The 19,477-nt window shown below is 33.9% G+C and overlaps 3 protein-coding genes across 4 annotated transcripts; 2 read left to right on the top strand and 1 right to left on the bottom strand.

The window, feature by feature from the left end:
- The first annotated feature begins 1,037 nt into the window (after nucleotides 1–1,037).
- On the top strand, nucleotides 1,038–4,351 carry LOC132622391 (cell number regulator 2). Of its 2 annotated transcripts, XM_060336998.1 has the most exons (5): nucleotides 1,041–1,485; nucleotides 2,402–2,465; nucleotides 2,885–3,049; nucleotides 3,388–3,450; nucleotides 3,587–4,351. In XM_060336998.1, exons 1-5 carry the CDS (start codon nucleotides 1,223–1,225, stop codon nucleotides 3,728–3,730), a joined length of 699 nt encoding a protein of 232 aa, XP_060192981.1. In that variant the 5' UTR covers nucleotides 1,041–1,222; the 3' UTR covers nucleotides 3,731–4,351. The 2 variants fall into 2 exon arrangements, with proteins under 2 accessions (XP_060192982.1, XP_060192981.1); XM_060336999.1 differs by lacking the exon at nucleotides 2,885–3,049 and having other exon boundaries at nucleotides 1,038–1,485.
- A 7,007-nt stretch (nucleotides 4,352–11,358) lies between these two features.
- Nucleotides 11,359–14,561, top strand: LOC132623370 (pentatricopeptide repeat-containing protein At1g11290, chloroplastic). The gene has a single exon (XM_060338119.1). It carries the CDS (start codon nucleotides 12,061–12,063, stop codon nucleotides 14,467–14,469), a length of 2,409 nt encoding a protein of 802 aa, XP_060194102.1. The 5' UTR covers nucleotides 11,359–12,060; the 3' UTR covers nucleotides 14,470–14,561.
- A 2,488-nt stretch (nucleotides 14,562–17,049) lies between these two features.
- On the bottom strand, nucleotides 17,050–19,217 carry LOC132622940 (putative cyclin-D6-1). The gene is made up of 6 exons (XM_060337631.1): nucleotides 18,951–19,217; nucleotides 18,644–18,730; nucleotides 18,456–18,551; nucleotides 18,164–18,365; nucleotides 17,920–18,050; nucleotides 17,050–17,640 (listed from the first exon to the last, which is right to left on the bottom strand). The coding sequence occupies exons 1-6, from the start codon at nucleotides 19,143–19,145 to the stop codon at nucleotides 17,449–17,451; spliced, it is 903 nt and encodes a 300-aa protein (XP_060193614.1). The 5' UTR covers nucleotides 19,146–19,217; the 3' UTR covers nucleotides 17,050–17,448.
- Nucleotides 19,218–19,477: the final 260 nt, after the last annotated feature.

Below are 19,477 nucleotides of genomic sequence, written 5' to 3'. Positions count from 1 at the left end.
AAGGAAAGAAGGGGACAACTACGTAATATTTTTTAGAATAAATCATGAAAATTTCAATTATCTTCCCGACCTCGTCCAAACAAATCAAATACAAGATAGAATTATATATTCAATCCTTAGCCATAATTAACACAATTATTTGAATACTACAAGTTGCTTCATTATTAGTCATATTCTCTCATCCCATTTCCACGAGTAGACAAAATTATAATCTAACTTTATCTCAAAAAGGATCCAGTAATAAATTATTGGTCTAACAAATTTATATTTTATACCGGTGCCCATGGAATCAAAAAATTAATTCATGATCAACAATGATTGAGACCTATATTATATAATATAATTAACACAACACCCACCAAAACACAACATAGATACAGCTAATTGCAGGTGCAGCGTTGGCTGTCTCACAGTTCATACTTAAGTCAACCTCTTTCAACTTACAATCTATTGGTTCAATTGTTTTCCAAAAGTCACAATGAATCACAATATCATTAGAAATGGTCTGCGATTTTAAGTTAACTGACTATAAATTTATTAAATTTACCATTATGCATATAAATTCGTAAAAAACAAATAGTACATCAATCAAGTTACTGAATGGCATCGTAATTTTAACAATAATAAATTCGATCTCAATCATCTCTCCTTTTCCCTCGGTATTATTGACTTTGTGGAATAAACAAACAAGCCTTATGATCACAAGACAAATAATTCCCTTGTTAATCCAACAATCACATGATGCATTCATTAATAGTTTTTCCCATATGATGCATTGATAAATTAATTAATTATTTACTGTCTTTCGTATATTGGTTTAATGTTAGCCTAATGCTTTTTAACCGTTAAAGAGGGCAAGTAAAAAATCCCTCCAAAGCTATATTCACGTGCATACGTGTTACCAGCTGTATCGTCATCCATAAGGCCCCACCATCATTATTTCTGGCGCCAACCAAAATGTAATAGAATCGCCATCAATTATCCAGCCACCATGTCCTCCTCTAATAAATATAAACATAATAACTCAAAACAGATTATGCCCATTATTACCAAATATATATATATAACTCTATGGCATTCCCAACTCATATTTCATAAATCATCTATCTATCTATCTATATCTCTTCCGTTCTATTCGGACCATAAATTTCTCCTGAATACGCAATAAAACCGTGTTGATTATTAGTAATTCTGAACAGTTTTTGGAAGAGAGAGAGAGATAATGGATGTGTTCGAAAAGACAGAAATGGAGGAACAGGATGAAGGACAGAGGTTGTTGTCGGAAGGGGTGACGGTTGTTGATTTTGATATGTTATGTTCAACGGTGGCGATGCAAGCACAAAAGGGACAGTGGGTCAAGTTGAATTTGAACAATGATGGGGGTAATGAAGAATATGATTACGGTGGAGGTGTTTTAAGGATGTGGGAAGGCGAGCTTTTCTGTGATTGTCTTGAGGATCGTCGCATCGCTATTCAATCCGTTTGGTAAAGTTTTCTTCTCTTTTTTTTTTTTCTAGTTTTTTGTTGATTTGTCTTTGGAGTTGTGTTATTCCATTCTCTTTTCTCCTTTGGCTCGTTGTGTTTTTATTCATTTTCTGATGTGGGTTTTAGATTTTAGACAATTTGGTTGTGGTATTCGTTAAAATTTTCTCACTTTTATTGTGTCTTTCGTTTTGATGCTCCTCCATTTGTACTCTTTCTCGTTTCTTGTTTGTTTTTCATAACCATCAGTGTCCGGGCCAGTTTACGCGCACCTCAATTAATTTTACGGGATACTTATCACCTCTCATCAGCAACAGATACCAGGCAACTCTGTCCACCAAGGCTAAAATAAATGAGAATAAATTATCTAGTATTTTTTCTCTGCTGGGAATTGAACTTGACAGGCTGAGACTTGATGGTGCTCAACCCACTCCATGGACTAGGTTACGTCCTTGGGTGCATTTTTTTGGGTTTTATTAATTGAAGTTAGTAAATCCTTTCTAAACTTTTTACTTTCTAGTTTAGCCGACCCCGACTAGTTTGAGATTGTGTTTTTGGTTATTGATTAATTGACTTTTAGTTTCTAATTTATATTTTTTTAAATCCAAGGAATGGACAGATTTGGAGATAATTATTTGACTTTTTTTCATTTCCCTTTCTGTTATGTTTAGCCTCTGTTTGTAAGGGAAACCTTTTTGGGAAGGTGCAATTGATTTCAGCTGATAAGGAAACATTATACCCTTTTTTGATTGAGGAAAAATTAATAGTCAGCCAAATTTGACTTCGTTGAACTTTTCCTTTCCTACTAGAAAGTTGAACGCTTTACTTGCAATTGTACATTTGCTCTTGCTCTAATTCATCATCAAATAAAGTGGTTGTGATTATGGTGGTGATATTAATGTTTCTTCATGTGTTGCAGCTGCCCATGGTACAGATTTGGAAAGAATATGAAACGCGCTGGTTTTGGTTCCTGCTTTGTTCAGGTAAATTGTTTTCACATTAAATCAGTGTTAATCAATGTTGTTGACTTACCCACCCCCTCAAGTTCTTGGTCAAAGTTTCTTTTAATCTATTTCTGTTATAGTGATTAGCTATGTCCTCTTCCAGTTATGTATTACTAGTTGGTAATCTATCTTAAATTGTTAATTTACCTGGTCAACATATATTGGCTAGAAGTAGAAGAGTTTTAATGGTTGTTTAATGTAAATATGAATGTAGAAAAAGATTGCACCCTTTCACTACACAATGTCTGGTATAAGTGACTTATTTTACCTGTTTACAAGATGCTAACAAGATTAGATAACAAGGGAGTAAAATTTATTTCTTAGTACACTTTCACATTGATTTTTTCAGCTTTCCACAAATTACTCGTGCACTGAAACAGATTTATAATGGTCCGCAGGGCTCTGTATATTTGATTCTCACTCTTGTTGCTCTCCTGAGCATGTTGGCATTCATTGTCACGAAGAAGCACTGCTTTCTCTACATTGGTGGTGCTTTTATAATCTCAGTTGGATTATATATGGGTTATCACCGCACAAAAATGAGAAACAAGTTCAATATCAGAGTGAGTAATTTAATCCCGGTTTTTGCTTTTATTGCTACTTTTCGGTTCGTACTGTTTGATCATATTCCTAGAGTTGTACAAGCTATGTGTGAATACGGGAGGCGGGAGTAGTTGAGGGGTTCTTTTTGTAGTTAAGTCTTTTTTTGTTTGTTTTGGTCATCAAATGTTCTTGAAGAGTTTGGCAGTACATGATATTCGGTCCTCTGAAGAACAATCTAGTTAATCTACCTTACCAAGAAAAGGTGTTCAAAGTGTGATAGGCAACATTATTTTACTTGGATCTATTAATGTTTGTTTTTTTACTATTGTGATAACTCTTGCTTTTTACACTATTTCAGGGTGATAGTTCTTTGGATGATTGCATCTTCCATTTGACCTGTCCATGCTGCACCTTATCTCAGGTGCGTTCTATTATTCAAAAGAACAGCAAATTAGAGTTTACACAATCTAAGTCGATCAGGATTTGTAGCTTGTGAAGCCTTATGGAATATTTTGCTTTATTATTTGGTTTTGAGTTTTTGTTGTTTTATTGAACAGGAAGCTAGAACATTAGAGATGAACAATGTCCAAGACGGCATTTGGCATGGTAGAGGTGATACCATATGCATAGGAAGTTATTCTGAACTTGGCAAGACTCCATTTGAGCTAAGCCCGCCTGCTATTGTGTCAACAAAGTCCTGAACCATCAACGATGCCAGGGCTGAGGACGCATGAAAGAATGACAATACACCTAGTAGTTAATTCTAGAGTAGTAGAGCTTCCTTCAAATTGTTCTCTCCCTTGAAAAACAAGCCTACAAGCGAGGTCCTGAGTTAGCAACGTTCTTCTTCCAGAAAGGAAGAATTCCATTAAACTTGCCATGCACACAAGGAGAGAGTCCCGTATAGATTATCGCATGCAATGCCAAGGCACAGAATGCCTGCTGGTTTTTAGGAAGCAAGGCATTTTCCAGCGTCAAAGTGGCAAATGCTTCAGATAGATGTGCTTCCAATTTCAAAGATGTACTGCAAATAGGAAACTTGCAAGCAATGTTATATATGTAATATAAGCAAATGCTTCCAGAAAGGAATTAGGGAGGCCGTTGCGTATCGATCACCTAGGTGAAGTCCATTTCTTTTTAGAATAGCACAGGCTTTCGTGTGTATATATTCCATTGAGTCATAGAATGAAAAGAGAGATTCTACTTGTCTCCTGGACTAAATTCTTGGAGAAGATAGAATTTCTTCTTGATCCTGCTTATTAGATTTCTCATTCGTTTAAAAGTTGTTCAATTTACCATGTATAATACGCTCTGTTGGTCTTTGTTTTCTTAACCTTCCTCTATAGGAGGATTTTTATGTTAAAGGAATAGCTAAAACAAGATTGCAAGTTTATCATGGTATGTTGAAGATAACAAATGTATCATGATATCCCCTCTTCTAACTATAAGATGATCCATTATTTAACTCAAACTGCCACTATAAAATGATCTCGATGCATTTGGATTTGGTTTTGGTTTAATTTTGGAGAACTAGCCCAAAAGTTTTTGAGTATGCTCTTTAGAAACAAAACTTATTTCTGGGAAAGAAAACCATTCTATTTTCATGAGAAAATTGCTAAATGCCCTCCCAATGTATGAGAAATTTATTTTGTGAGTCACATAATAAACGCTACTTGTGTGAGATTACTTTGCTACTTGACAAGTGAACACCTGCTTGGTTTAAGCATAAACAAAAAAAGGCAATATCATTAAAGTCCACATTTTCCTTAATTAATTAAATTGCCTAGCTAGAAAAAAAAATGAAATTTAAAAAAAAATGAAAATATCTCCAAACTCTGCAAATAGAGGATGGTAACAAAATTGGCGTTACCAAATTTTTTAATTGTAGTGCTCCAAAACCATTGCTATACGTAATATATTTTTTGTTATTGAAGATATAAAATAAATTGTTTCTCTAAATATTGCAATATACAATTATAAATATTTAAAGCCATTACAGTTAAATCCATTTATCTGTTTATACACAAGTGCATCTAGTTCATGACCTCGTGTCCTTAATTATAACTCTATTCATTTTTTTTAGAACAGGAAAAAAAAAAGGACCAATAGCATTTTATAAGATCAAAATTCTAGGATTTTAACACTAATTAATTAGAGAAGTTCATTCCTCTATTAGTATAATGGGAATCGATTATATATATAGAGAGAGACACACACACACCCCCATTCTCTAATCATTGATTTTGAAGATATTTTAAGTTTTTATTTTTTTTATTTTTTATTTTTTTAGCTAAGCATTTTAATTGAGGGAAAGATTATTATTGCCCTTCTGTTTATTCTTAAAACAAGAAAGTGTTCACATGTCAAGTACTGCAGTAAAGTAGCATCACATAAATAATGTTGGTTATGTGACTCACAAAATAAAAAATTTCCATTTCCCAATGTATGATCTGATTAGCAATTACAGTTTATCTTTGCGGGGATTCTATTAGCCCCTGAACAATTTTAAAGTGAAATTATTTTCTCCTTGAGAACAAAAACTGTTACGGAAAGGTCTTTGCGCCACACCAATTTTGGCCACAATGGCCCAATTGAGGGTAGTTCAATAAATTTACATGGATATCTAGGTTAAATTAAATAATTTATGCTTGGTCTATGTCATTTCTACCCTTTCCTCTCAAAGTTCATTAATTCAAAATTTGCATGGAATCCTCTCTCATCAATTCCATTTTAGATTTTTTTTCCCAATGCATTGAGAATCTGAAAAGATGTACACATACTTTTCTTTCTTAATTACTGGGGAACAAATTATTCTTTATTAAAAAAACTTTTAGAAAATTTTCATACATGGAATACTTAGTTACTTGTAACTTAAAACTAATTCTTAGAGGTATAACTTTAAAATAATCACATATGTTAGTCATTTTTCCTCTAAAAACTTTGATAATGAGAAATTTCAAGAGTTTAAGCTATAAGTTGAATATAGCTTTATTGCTCTTTCATCGACATCGCATAGCAGAATTCAAAATTTGATAGTCACAGGTGGACTATTGCATTTATAATAAATGAGTCAGTAGTTTAAAAATGATAATAACATTTATATCCAAACGGTTCGCAATTGATTCAATTATTATAATAAATTTTGTTTATAAATATTTAAGCAATCAAGAAACCGAAATTTGTTGAATTTATTAGAAAATTTTCTCCCATTTTTTTTATAATGAATAAAATTTTAAGATAAATGGTAAATAAATTCTTTCTATTTTAAAATTGTTGGGAAAATACATAAATACCCCCCCCCCCCCCATTCGGATTAATTATGACGCACCCAACCTTTGCGAGCAACCTATTACCCCCTGGCCTTATTTTTTCTGTACTTTTGTACCCTTTTTCGGCTGACTTGGCACAAAAAAATTTTGATGCCCAGTTGCACAGTGGAGAGTGTTGCACACTCTCTGCCACATTGGCGTCACGTAACTGCCACGTCTTATTCTTCTTCTTCTTCTTCATTTCAAGAAATCAATCAACCAATTTTCCTCCATTAACACACACATATTTAATTTCATCATCAATCATATAAAGCTTATTTTCAAGAAATCAACTAACCCATATTCCACACATATTCAACCCATATTCTTCCTCCATTAACACACACACAATCAACCCATTTTCTTCCTCCATTAACACACAATTAACCCATTTTCTTCCTCCATTAATTTCTTGAAATGAAGAAGAAGAAGAAGAAGAAGAAGAAGAAGAAGAAGACGTGGCAGTGATGTGGCACTGATGTGGCGCCAATGTGGCGAAGAGTGTGCAACACTCTCCATTGTGCAACTGAACATCAATTTTTTTGTGCCACGTCAGCCGAAAATGGGTACAAAAATACAAAAAAAATAAGGCCGGGGGGTAATAGGTCGCCCGCAAAGGTTGGGTGCGTCATAATTAATCCGAGTATACATTGGGGGGTATTTATGTATTTTCCCAAAATTGTTCATATTAATTAGACAAGTTGATGAAAAATCTATAGCTTTATTTTGATATTTTTTTGTTAGATTTAATTAATTACTTTATTATTTTTAATATTTTATGGTATTAATCTCTTTTTGTTAATATTATATTTTAAAAATATTAAGATTACTAAAAAGTACTCAAAGACATCTTTGATGGCTATCACATTTTTACATAATCAAATCAGAAGAAAATAAATGCACATTAACTAATTAAAGTCACTAGAACTATTAGCAAGTTCAATTAAAATTTTCTACTCTTATTCTAAATTAAGGGTGACAGATAACTTGTAGTATAGAAGAATAGAAGAACAAGGAAAAAACATTATGGGAAAAAATAAAAAGAATAATGTAAATGAATAAAAATGTAAACAAAATAAAAATAAAAATAAAAATAAAAGTATGAAATACTGAGTGGGTAGTAAGCCTGATATGTAAAAAGCAAAATTATATTAGCCTTACGAAGTTAAATTTGGATCTCACTAGTGGAGAGACACTTTTTCAAAATTTAAGGCATTGATAACCTCTCACCGTTACATCTGAGTCTGTCTTTGTGCTAACAACGCTTAGTTTATTTTTCTTGATTTAATATCTTTTTATTTATATTTATCTAATTTTCTAGAATATTTTCTAAGATTTAATTTATATTTTTTAAGATAAATAACTTTGCATATATAGCAATAACAGAATAACAAAAAACTTACTTTTACTATTTCTTTTTTTGTTTTCAATATGTATATTCAAATTTAAAAAAAAAATGTAACTCTACTTAATTGATGTATGATCTAGATCAAATACTTTATCTGAAATAAATTAAAAAATTTAAACAAAATGATGAGTCTTTTTTATGTTTTCTCCTCTATTTCTTCTTAAAATTTTGAGTTGTTAATCTCGTTGCAAAACTTTAAGCTTTGGTGAGTGATAGACTTACCAACATTTAAAGTGCGAAAGAAAAAATAACCATAATGTTCTAATTCGACCATCTAATGCTTAACTAGTTGAATTGCATATTTAAAGTCATTTTTCAAGACATACTCAAGTAATTTGGTAAATATATTAAATTAATTTTTGTTCTGATAAATTAGTTATACGTATTCAACAGATTTTATAATACAAATATAATGAAAGAATTGTTGCGCTGCGACAAATAATCCTTCTTTATACAAATTCTCGAATAAAGTTTTTAAGCAAAACTTCACTAGGCGAGATGTAATATTGACCAGAATTATATATTAACTTTTGCCCGAATTTATAATTAAAACTCCAGTTACGCTTTTTGCCAAGAAAATTTTGGTGTGTAATAATTTTTTTCTTTGGTGGGAGGGCTGGGAGTAATTTTAACGAGGAAAAAAATTAATGATATAATTAATCATTTTTTCATTGTTTTTTAATATAATTATTTTAATATTAGTTAGTCTTACAAGATAATTATTACCGTCATAATTAATAAAGGAAATAAAATAAATAGCAAACAAATATTGGGATATAACATTTAAAGTATACTTTTTTTTTCTTCCATTATGTATGCAAATACATAAATACCCCCCCCAACCAATGTATACTCAGATTAATTATGACGCACCCAACCTTTTCGGGCGACCTATTACCCCCCTGGCCTTATTTTTTATGTATTTTTGTACTCTTTTTCGGCTGACGTGGCACAATCAAAATTTGATGCCCAGTTGCATAGTGGAGAGTGTTGCACACTCTCCGCCACATTGGCGCTACGTCAGTGACACTGTTCCTTTCTTTTTTTCCGTTTGATTTTTCTTTTATTAATTATATTTACACTAATTAACCTCTAATTAACCATTAAACCCTCCATTAATTTTGTCTTCTTCATCACTAAACCCTTCTTCTTCTTCTTCTTCTTCTTCATTTCAAGAAATCCATCAACCCATTTTCTTCCTCCGTTAACACACACACATTCAACCCATTTTCTTCCTCCATTAACACACACACATTCAATCTATTTTCTTACTCCATTAACACACACGCACATTCAATTTTTTTCATCAATCATAAATATCTTTACAAGAAATCAACCAACCCATATTCTTCCTCCATTAACACACACACATTCAAACCATTTTCTTCGTCCATTAACACACACACATTCAACCCATTTTCTTCAAAATAAACAATGAAGAAATTGCACGAACTACCCTTCAAATGGACTGGTTGCTCAAAAATATTTATTTCACGAACTGCCCTTCATTGTTTATATTGTTTATTTCTTCAAAATAAACAATGAATAAATTGCACGAACTGCCTTTCAAATGGACTGGTTGCCCTTCAATGTGTATTGCACGAACTGCCCTTCATTGTTTATTTTGTTTATTTCTTCAAAATACAATGAAGAAATTGCACGAACTGCCGAAATTGCACGAACTGCCCTTCAAATGGACTGGTTGTCCTTTAATGTGTGTGTGTTAATGGAGGAAGAAAATGGGTTGAATGTGTGTGTGTTAATGGAGGAAGAAAATGAATTGGTTGATTTCTTGAAAAGATATGTATGATTGATGATGAAATTGAATGTGTGTGTGTTAATGGAGGAAGAAAATGGGTTGAATGTGTGTGTGTTAATGGAGGTAGAATATGGGTTGGTTGATTTCTTGAAAATAAGCTTTTTATGATTGATGATGAAATTGAATGTGTGTGTGTTAATGGAGAAAAATGGGTTGATTGAAGAAGAAGAAGAAGAAGACGTGGCAGTGATGTGGCGCCAATGTGGCGGAGAGTGTGCAACACTCTTCCCTGTGCAACTGGGCATCAAATTTTGATTGTGCCACGTCAGCCGAAAAAGGGTACAAAAATACAAAAAAAAAAAATAAGGCCAGGGTAATAGGTTGCTCGCAAAGGTTGAGTGCGTCATAATTAATCCGAGTATACGTTGAGGGGGGGGGGGGGGGTATTTATGTATTTCCCCCCAAAAAAATCCAGTAAAAGTTCCTAGCATATTTATAAAGTATCTAATTTCTTTTAAACAATTATATAAAATTTGGACCTATTCATGTTATTGTATTACCTCCAATTATTTTAAGTGCTAGGAGACAATTATATATATAAAATGAGCTAATTATTTTAATAATGATGATTTTTCTTTGATTAAAGTTGGCGAAAAGGATCAAGCAAGAAGAACATTCTATACATTATGTTATTTTAAATTTTCTATTATTTCTCCTTGAAATTTTCAAGTTGACATCTACAAAATATCTTGACTTGAATAAGCATAAGTTAGTGTATTTAATAGTGTGTTTTGGAGGGAAATTGCTGGTAGCAAAAATTCTACAAGTAAAGGTTATAGTTAGGGGTGTACAAAGTAAACCGATAAACCGAGTCAAACCGAGAAAAACCCCCGATTAGTGGTTTGGTTTGATTTGGTTTGATGTTGAAAAAAAAACCCGATCATAATTGGTTTGGTTTGGTTTTAGCTAAAAAAAGTTAAACCGAACCAAACCAACCCGACATTACATGTATTCAATTTTTAAAATGTTTTATACATAAAAATATTTATTTGTAATGTAATTTATAAATATTTCTTAATTTTTTCGTAGTTTTTTTTATCTATTATCATATTATTCAAGCTTGAACTTAGAATTTTGAATGTCAATAAGTTTTATATCTTATGAATGTTAGTAACTCATATAAAGTCCACCAAAACCAACTCAACACTAATACTAACAAAAGAAATTCAATTTACCACTAGGAATGAAAATAATGTTGGATATCTATTCTTTAGTTTTGTATAATTGGTTTAGAGAGTGAAAATACATAACTTAAGTTTTTTTTCTTGTCATGTAATTAATACTTATTAGCCGTATTTATTTTAGCATGACTTAGTATTTTTAGATTATGGTCATTTTCTTTATGGCTTATTAATTAGCAATATTTATTTTAACCGATTTTATTATCTTTTGTTGAATATTTTATTACAATGTCATCACTCTTCTAGCATTTTGTTATTTTCTTATGAAACACCTTAATTATATAGTTATATCTTACTAGGACTAAAGAAATATTTGAAGTAAAAGTTATATATTTTGTATCAAGACTATTCCAAAAAAAAATCCGAAAAACCCGAGAAAATTGAATAACCTGAGAAAATCCGAGGTTGAAAAACCCGAATTTTATTGGTTTGGTTTGGTGTATAAATTAAAAAACTCGATGCAATTGGTTTGGTTTAGTGTTTAAAAAAACCGAACCAACTCGGTCCATGTACACCCCTAATTATGGTGATCTTTTTATAAGTGTAACTAAATTTGGGTTAAATTAGTGTGATAGTTTAGCGGCTCTCAAAATGTTAATCATGTACCTTCCTTCGAGTTGTTTTTGGTTTTCGAAAAGCATATTTGGTTTGATTTTTGAAATAAAAGTCGATTTAGAAAACAAATGCCACTGCCAGATGTTAAATAGCTGTCTTCGCAGACTATTTTTTCTTTTCTAAAAGTCAATAATACATTTTTTTCAGAATTCCTACTATTGAGTATTGACATCTTAATTAATTCTTTCTTTTTTCCTTCTCAAGAGTAAATAAACTATTTATAGAGTTAACCGGTTGATCAAAAAAAAAAAAAAAAAAAAAGAAATCGGGTCTTTCAAATGGTTGGCTTGCATTCGGTATTTCATATTATCAAGAAACATTTCAAAGTCAAAGCCCCTAAATTTTCAAACAACTGGATTGAAATCGAGAAACTAATACTTCCTATGTCCACTTCTACTTATCCAATTTGAGAAATTAAAAAAAAAAAAAATCATCCCTTAATTCCTAATTTATCCTTATCATTACTTATAATCATTTTCCAATATATTTTTCAAAACATAAAATTCAATATAAACAGTAAACTTAACATTTTATTAAATCACAACTTCTTAAAGGAAAAAAAAGAGAATAACAGATAACTGAAAGAAATAGATGCTAAAAGATAAAATGAATATTAATGGAGTTACGCAGATGACAACTTGGGCTTTGAAAGTGGTACTTTACTCTATCAGGAGAATTCAGACAAGAATCAGTAAACTTGATGAGTTTCCCGCTGTTGGCCTGCTCCACCACTCCACCACCACCACCGCTATCACCAAGAGTCCACATCCCATCACACATATATAAACACCCAACAGCAATCCTCCTTGAGCTCTGCAATTCCATGAAAGAACTTCACCAGATTCTCCCTCACATTATCAAAAACGGTCTTTATAAAGAACACCTTTTTGAAACAAAATTAGTCAGCTTATTCACTAAATATGGCAGCCTTAATGATGCCACCAAAGTCTTTGACTTTGCTAAACTCAGAGTTGACCCCATGTATCATACCATGCTTAAAGGCCATACCCATTACTCTTCTTTGGATTCTTCTTTAGCTTTTTACTCTCGTTTGAGATATGATAATGTAACACCGGTGATATATAATTTTAGCTATTTGTTAAAAGCTTGTGCGGATAATAATGACCTTGTTAAGGGTAAACAGGTACATGCACAGTTGATTATTCATGGGTTTGAGGATAATTTGTTTGCAATGACTAGTGTTGTGAATTTGTACTCGAAATGTGGGATGGTTGGTGATGCATATAAGATGTTTGATAGAATGCCTGAGAGGGATTTGGTTTGCTGGAATACGGTTATTTCTGGATATGCACAAAATGGGATGGCGAAGAGAGCGTTGGAGTTGGTTTTGAGGATGCAGGAGGAAGGGTGTAATAGGCCGGATTCGGTTACGGTTGTGTCCATTTTGCCTGCTTGTGCTGCTATTGATTCCTTGCGAATGGGAAAGTCGATTCATGGATATGTTCTTAGAAATGGGTTTGAGTCGCTTGTAAATGTCTCGACTGCTTTGGTTGATATGTATGCTAAATGTGGGTCTGTGGGTACTGCTAGTTTGGTTTTTGATAAGATGGATTCTAAGACGGTTGTATCGCTGAATGCTATGATAGATGGATATGCACGGAATGGATATTACGATGAAGCTCTTGTTATATTTCAGAGAATGTTGGATGAAGGATTCAAACCTACGAATGTGACTATTATGAGCACTTTACATGCGTGTGCTGAATCAAAGAATCTTGAGCTTGGACTATTTGTTCACAACTTAGTCAACCAACTAGGTCTTGGTTCTAATGTTGCAGTTGTTAACTCATTGATTTCGATGTATTGCAAGTGCCAAAGAGTGGATATTGCAGCTGAATTATTTGAAAACTTGAAAGGAAAAACACTAGTGTCATGGAATGCTATGATATTGGGCTATGCACAAAATGGATGTGTAATGGATGCATTAACTCATTTTTGTAAAATGCATCTGCAGAACATCAAACCTGACTCATTTACAATGGTGAGTGTTGTTACTGCTCTTGCCGAGTTATCAGTTCTGCGCCAAGCTAAGTGGATACATGGAGTTGCTATAAGAACTTGTTTGAACAGGAATGTTTTTGTAGCCACTGCACTTGTTGACATGTATGCAAAATGTGGAGCAGTTCACACAGCAAGAAAGCTATTTGACCTGATGGATGATAGGCATGTTACAACATGGAATGCCATGATAGATGGATATGGCACACATGGATTTGGGAAGGAAGCTGTTGAATTGTTTGAGGAAATGCGGAAGGGGCATGTAGAGCCTAACGACATAACATTTCTCTGTGTCATCTCAGCTTGCAGCCACTCTGGCTTTGTAGAGAAGGGGCGCAATTATTTCACAATCATGAGGGAAGAATACAGCTTAGAGCCTTCAATGGACCATTACGGGGCAATGGTTGACCTATTTGGTCGAGCTGGTCGGCTCAGTGAGGCTTGGGACTTCATTGATAATATGCCTACCAGACCAGGACTCAACGTCTATGGTGCAATGTTGGGAGCTTGCAAGATTCACAAAAATGTAGATCTCGGGGAGAAGGCAGCAGACAAGCTATTTGAGCTAGATCCAGATGATGGTGGATATCATGTGCTTCTTGCTAATATGTATGCCACGGCTTCTATGTGGCATAAAGTTTCTAAAGTCAGAACTATGATGGAGAGAAAAGGCATCCAAAAGACGCCTGGATGCAGTCTAGTTGATTTAAGAAATGAAGTCCACACATTCTACTCAGGAAGCACTAGCCATCCCCAGTCCGAGAAGATCTATGCTTACCTTGAGAAATTGCTTGATAGGATTAAAGCTGCTGGATATATACCTGATACAGATTCAATTCATGATGTTGAAGATGATGTTCAGGAGCAATTGCTAAAGAGCCACAGTGAGAAGCTTGCTATTTCATTTGGGCTTTTAAATACAAGTGCTGGTACAACTATTCACATCAGGAAAAATCTTCGGGTTTGTGGTGACTGCCATAGTGCGACAAAGTACATCTCTCTCGTCACGAAACGAGAAATTATTGTGCGTGATATGCACCGCTTCCATCATTTTAAGGATGGAGCCTGTTCATGTGGAGATTACTGGTGATCTGAATGATTGATAACTCATTCAAGTTGTTATCTCGTGTTAAATTTTGTAAAACATTATATTATTAATCTGAAACAGAAGATCTACACAGATGCACCAATTCTGGAACAAAGGTGGCAAGTCACGACTGAGGCGGAATTGTGTCTCTAATTGGTTCAAACTCACATAGGCACATTGAGATGTACTGAATTGAGGAATTATCATCATATGAAATATCCAACAACAATTTCTTCAGGTGGTGCTGCTTTTGCAGTCTAGAGTTTCCCGGATCACTGTTGGTACGAGGCATAGAAGGTAACCCCTTATGACAAGAAAGATTCAACGCAGAAGACTGGCAAATCTAATTGATGTTTTGTACTATGACGTATGAAAAGCCCTTAACTGCACCTATGATGATATCATCCACGTCAGCGCACTTCCATTAAAGGTTGACGGGCTTCAATGGAAAATCAAAAAAATGCTTATTGTGGAAGAAAAAACACAAGAATGAGCCCAAAAATTATAACGAGGAGTGTACTAATTGTTGCACGTACTTTATGGTCCAAATCCAAATCCAAGAGGGGAAAGATTGGGGCCACATGGAGCCCAAAAGAAGGGGCCCACATGAAGCCCCAAAGGAGTTAATTTGCATGCTCAAAAGAGACGAAAATCAAGCCCATATGGGGCTGGTTACACGCCCAAAAGGGGGCTGGAAATACAGCTCAAAAGAGAGAAGAAAAAGGGACTACTTGGACGTGCAAGTATGCCTAAAAATGCGGCTGTTTAGGCTTGTTATTTTTGGTGTCAAATTTGGTCAACTATTCCTTATTTTGTTAGGGAATTAGTTTGACAATATTTTTATATGCTTTCCTAGTTTAATCCTAGTTAGCTTTTATTGTTTATTATTTCCATAAAAGTAGAATTCGAATCCCATTCTATTTGGGATAGGTTTCCCCACTATATAGGGTGGATTTTGTTATTTTCAGCAGACAAATATTATCATTATTGAGAGTTTCTCTACTTTACACTTTTGTATGTGGCTACTTTAGATAGATTTATCTTGCAACCTTATCAGAATGATTCCTTTAAGAGGTAAGATTAATTCGTACTTGATATCTTTGGTTTTTATTCGTAAATTAAAGAAGGTAATTAGTCTTATACTAGTTATTGTCTCTGTGAATCAGTGTGGGTTGGGGCTCTTAAGTGTTGACCTATGGGCACGCATGATTATGTGAACTTCAAATTCTTACTGTATCTGAGGAGGTAATTGCCAATTACAACGAGAAAAAAGAACTACAGAAACAAATAAACTGAACTAGTAAACCAAAAACAAAAAAAACAAAAAAATGAAATGACAATGCAATGTCTGTAAATATCCGAGATCACAAAATTCACTGTGTGTCCTTAAGGAATTTAATCCCCTCACTGTACCCGAAGTTATGGATTACTTCCTCCTAGGATAAAACGGATATACCTGTCGTAGGAGTAGCGGTACCTCAAACGCCAACGACTTCGTCGAATTCAAGAACCGTAACTATCACACTGACTCAGTTGTGATTTTGGAGAAATATGCAAAATACAAATGATTTCGAAATTTTTCAGTATCCAAAAATGAGGCATTGCCTCTGTATTTATAGCTTAAGCAGTGCTTGTTCAGAACAAGCAAGGTGTCTCGGAGAGAAAGGTGTCTGTTCGGAAAGGCCTTGCCTTTTCCAAAAATTAAAAACAAAAAAATAGTCGTTGGGAAATTTCCACAAAAATAATAATAAAATTACTCAATATCTTATTCACAGAAAATAATATCAGAAATGAAAAAATGAATTAAATAAATTTGGTTTAAAAAAGATTATCAATCAATCATTTGACCAAAGCCAAAGTCGAGCAACAACGACAACGCAAGGGAGTCCCTCTTCCCAACCCTTCAAGAGCTGAAGGAAGTGCTTTATAATATAAGCACATAATCTCCCTTTCTACCACTAATGTGGTACAAAGCTCCTTTCCAAAGGAACTTTGCTTTAACTTCATTTTTTCCCTCCATTTCTCATTCACACCAACTTCGCTAGCTTCAATCATTAGCTAGCTTTAACCGTTGTTGCATGACATATGCCTCGAGAAGGGAGAAGAAAAGGGAAAATGCTATAGAACACCAGTAATTTAGTCCATCCTCCATAAATAAAAGAACTATTTCTACAATGTTTAGGTGCTGTTGCTTTCAAAGACGTTAATGACATGTCTCTTTGTCACCTTGCTAAAATCCGCGTTAGAACAACGTTTCCTCTCTCTAAGTCCCACTCAACCACACTGAAAACTGACAAAGCAAAATACAGTAATTTTTCTTCATGTGTCACTTCTCCTCTTCAGGCCTTTTTTCTACCTTTTTCGTTTCACTACTCTCCCGGCATTGAGTGCACATGAAACTACACATTTAAGTATATATTCAGCTCCTTACTCCCCAATCTTTGTTCACCCCTTCTCTGCGCCACCCTCCAGCTCCAAAGAACAAAGATTCTTTGAATAGTCTAACATAAAAGTACAATACGCAAATTTCTCTACACAATTACGTGAAAACTTATCTATCTTTTCATAAAAAGTGGGAGTTAAGACCATTAAAGAACAAGATAAAGATTTCTTGGTCAGTTTACAGATGCATCAGTACGAGTAATTTCTCTGAATTGCTTTGCCGCCTTTTTGTCCATGCTTATTTTAATAGATTGAATAGTACATAGCTTGCTTAGCACTTTTTGACGCAACATATACTATCGACATTTCGAAGCACAAAGTGAAACCTATAGAGATTTGCATCTAATTCGTTACAATTCTACACTGCACTACTTAAGTTTTAGAGTTCAATCAATTTAAAGGTCCTCCACTTTTCAACTATTGACGTATGCATTAACCCACTCGAACAAAAATGCTAAGCATGAGACGACAAAATAGGGACGCTGGTACGCAGTCTTACTATCTTAGCACCACTGAACCTGAGAAATCTGGAACGCTTGATCATCCCGTAAATCGCTCAATTTCCGCTTTTTGATGTTGTCTGTATCCTGATGTGTGGCATTGAGAGCTTGTACGTTCACATTCAGGAACACTTTTTGCCGTCAACGTACTACAAGACTCTGCATCGACTGTAGACTCCTGCCTTTCTATCGGCATTTCCCTCATTATAGCCAAAGCATTCATAAGTTCCTCCTAACGAAGAGTATTATTCCTCAGTTACAGTTGTAAATACAGGGGATGGAGAAAACATCATTTAATGTAAGAAAACAAGAATAACTACATTTGAAGTGAAGAGTTTTGGATCTTAATTTTGAGTATAGAAAACACCAAAAGTCTTTCTATATAGTACTAGTATTTATAGTATATCAGAAAAAGTGGGTCAAAAAAGAATTAGTTGACTCTCCAGTCCAATAGTAGTAATTGTATGAAATAAAATAGAACAAGGAAACAGATTATTTAAAGAAGACTTACTTTATTTAAGTATTGACATTCTGAAATTGCAGCTAAGAAAGAAGTCAATTGCAAGGGAATCAGCTCATCAGCTGCACATAGAAGCGCTGATGCTGCTATTATTGATGGTTTGAACTCAAAAAACTTAATTTCTGCAATAAAATTTGTAAATATGTCGGCATCAATCAAAGGTTACGATAGCAGTTACTATTAGCTAACTAATACTAGTAACATAATTTTGAAATTACTAGAGAATTAACAGTACCGTATTGAGTACTGAAAATGATATCTGAAGCTCGTTTTTTAAGAGACTGAGTCATAGACGAATCACTGAGTTGTAAAAATGAGATGAAGAATTGCAGAAACGAGAAAGGCGTGATGGATCTTAGTCGCCATTTGAGAGTAGTGAGAATCAGCGATTCCATGCGATGAATCGATTGAGGATCAAAAATTAAACCTATATCTCTCTGTTACAATGTTTTCAGTAAGTCGTATTGAAATTGAATTTTCAGCAATTGAGATGAAATCTTACTGTTCAATATTGATTTACAATTTACCTGAATATCGGACAGTGATAAATCGATGTTCCTCATTTTTGCAGCAAGTGAAAGGCTAGCAATGACGAGAATCCGTACAATCCATGGCTTATTTTCCTGTAGTAAGTTTCATTCAATTCTCATCAACAATTTCATGCACTTTTATGTGTAAATAGCTATAATTATGAAATTTATGAGTTTGATTTTACCAGAACTTCTTGTTGGGAAAGAAAACGATCAATGTAATTGACAGCAAGGTAAGCGACATAGCGATCAAACTTGTAAGAACTTTGTACCTGCAAAAAACACAACAAAAGCAACAGTTATAATTAGACACACTATTACTGTATCCATTCAAAAATATTCACACCTTTTGCACTTCATATTGTGACATTAATAGTAGAAGCATTTTATACAAGGAGAATAGGAAATGATTACACTTTTAATATCTAAATTAACAGGGAAAGTCAAATGATAAGCGAAAAGTCAAAACAAATTAGGACATATTTTGTTTACCTGAGAAATAAGGAAGAGAGAGTGGCGGCGAAGCGAAAAGCGAACATCAGTGCATTTGAAGGCGAGGAAGGACGGCGTGTGATCGGATTCGGTTGCGAAGAGTGAGTCGAAATGGTGTTCTTCGGAGCCTGTTAATGGATTCTCGAGATCCAATTCCATTTTCCCTTTTGTTAATCCGTTCAAGTTTGGTATCATTAATTTAGCGCCAATCGAGTGAAAGGTGAAAGTGAGAGGGACTGAACTTTGTTCAGTCAGAATGTATGAAAACAGAGGACTTTGCTTTCTGAGAGTCAGTGTGAGCGCATTCCCAAGTTCATATAGACTCGTAACTCGTAAGTCCACGTTTGTCTCACCTGACTAAAAGTTAGGTACAGCTATTTCTGCACAAAGTACAAGAGTCTTTTCAAAAAAGTTCGTGCCTTGGCAGTTGGCATATATAATTCGTTTCTTTTTATAATGTTCTTGTACAGTAATTGGAGAAGGAAGAGAAAAGTCGGGTGAGGATTGAACCGTACTGCTGGTTAATA

This window comes from Lycium barbarum, chromosome 12 (assembly GCF_019175385.1).
Source record: "Lycium barbarum isolate Lr01 chromosome 12, ASM1917538v2, whole genome shotgun sequence".
Lineage (NCBI taxonomy): Eukaryota > Viridiplantae > Streptophyta > Magnoliopsida > Solanales > Solanaceae > Lycium > Lycium barbarum.
The sequence above is the reverse complement of the archived record's forward strand: the minus strand, read 5'-3'. Positions and strand labels throughout refer to the sequence as shown.